Source organism: Eutrema salsugineum, unplaced genomic scaffold (genome assembly GCF_000478725.1).
Source record: "Eutrema salsugineum unplaced genomic scaffold, Eutsalg1_0 scaffold_1, whole genome shotgun sequence".
In the NCBI taxonomy this organism is placed as follows: Eukaryota; Viridiplantae; Streptophyta; class Magnoliopsida; order Brassicales; family Brassicaceae; genus Eutrema; species Eutrema salsugineum.
Window position 1 is genome coordinate 6,198,167 of NW_006256909.1, and position 1,846 is coordinate 6,200,012.

Consider the following 1,846-nt stretch of genomic DNA (forward strand, 5'->3'; position numbering starts at 1 on the left):
TTTGACAGTATGTTGTATTCACCCTTATGTATTGGTCTTCTAATGTTTTTAAAAGAAGACGTAAAATCTTCTTCATTTAAGATGATTTGAGTCAAACGCCAATCTTTACTCTCATGGATAGCTATGTGGAAGGTATCTTGTGGAGATCAAAACTAGTTATGACACTTATTATACTTATCATTCAAATTTTGTTCTCCTTATTTTGCGTTTTCTCTTATGACCACACTTATATTCCATTTGTTTAATCAGATTTTGCTCTCACTATTATATTAGGACTAGGAATATAATATGTCAAGGAAAAAAAAAGTTTACCATTATTAGAAAAAGTAGAGAAAAAAGAACACAGAGAGGACACCCCTTAAAATATCAAGGGGGGAAACAAAAAAATCATAGATAGCGTTGACAAGAAAAAAAAAAAACGTAGATAAAATATCAAGGAAAAAAACAAAAACGAGAGCGAGCACTACAAATATCTTCTCACGCTATTATTTTATATAGTTGGTTGACAAAATAATGACAATATTTTGGTTTATTCATGTAAGTTAAAATAGCTATAAAAAAATGGGATACCGGTTGTCCTACACTACAGAAACACAGCCACACATTCACACAATACAACAAGTGAAAAAAAAAAAAAACTCATAAAGGTATAACGAGTGAAAGAGTCAAAACTGGTCAAAAGGACACATGTCAGAGTATGAGTGAATCAAACCAGCGCATTCACAATACCGTGGGATCACTTAGCTGTTTCCTTGTCCACTTGGCACTCCCACAGCCAGTAACTCCGTGTTTTGCCTTTCTTTATTAATTGTTTTCCTTCAAATTCCAAAAATCTCAGGCCAATATAAACACCAACCCTCACTCCCACTTTTCTTCAAACTACAAACTTTAAAATCCAACCTGAAAAAAAAAGAGAGAGATAAAAATAAAATATTTCTATCAAAAACCATCAGAACGGAAGATCTTTTAACCTACTACTTAAACCTTATCCAGTTTTTCTCAAAAAAGAGTTTTCTTTTTTTCTTAAAGATCAAAAATGAACTCATTTTCTGCGTTCGCTGAAATGTTTGGCTCCGAGTACGAGTCTCCGGTCACCGTAGGCGGCGATTACTGTCCGACGCTAGCGACTAGCTGTCCGAAGAAACCAGCCGGTCGGAAGAAGTTTCGGGAGACACGTCACCCAATCTACAGAGGAGTTCGTCGGAGAAACTCCGGTAAGTGGGTGTGTGAGGTTAGAGAGCCAAACAAGAAATCTAGGATTTGGCTCGGAACTTTTCCAACAGCCGAGATGGCAGCTCGTGCTCACGACGTCGCCGCCATAGCTCTACGTGGCAGATCCGCCTGTCTAAATTTCGCAGACTCGGCTTGGCGGCTTAGAATCCCGGAGTCAACTTGCGCTAAAGATATACAGAAAGCGGCTGCTGAAGCGGCGGTTGCTTTTCAGGCTGAGATGAGTGATACGATGACATCGGATCATGGCCTTGACATGGAGGAGACGACGGTGGAGGTTATTGTAACGGAGGAGGAACAAAGCGAAGGGTTTTATATGGACGAGGAAGCCATGTTTGGCATGCCGAGGTTGCTGGCTAATATGGCGGAAGGTATGCTTTTGCCTCCTCCGTCCGTACAATGGGGACATAATTATGACTGCGACGGAGATGCTGACGTGTCCCTTTGGAGTTATTAAAAAAATTTGGTACTATAATTTTTTTTTTTTTTTTCTGAGATTTTAGGATTCCACAATTTTTTTATAGGATGAATCCCTCTTTTTTTTTTTTTTTTGGTGGTCACTGAGAGACGATGTAAATCTTTCAAAAACAATATTTTCAATGCGAGTATTTTTTGT

General features: G+C 38.4%; 1 protein-coding gene across 1 annotated transcript; it reads left to right on the forward strand.

Moving 5' to 3' along the window:
• The first annotated feature begins 841 nt into the window (after positions 1 to 841).
• LOC18030348 (dehydration-responsive element-binding protein 1B) lies at positions 842 to 1,846 on the forward strand. Its single transcript, XM_006413238.2, has one exon. It carries the CDS (start codon positions 1,037 to 1,039, stop codon positions 1,685 to 1,687), a length of 651 nt encoding a protein of 216 aa, XP_006413301.1. The 5' UTR covers positions 842 to 1,036; the 3' UTR covers positions 1,688 to 1,846.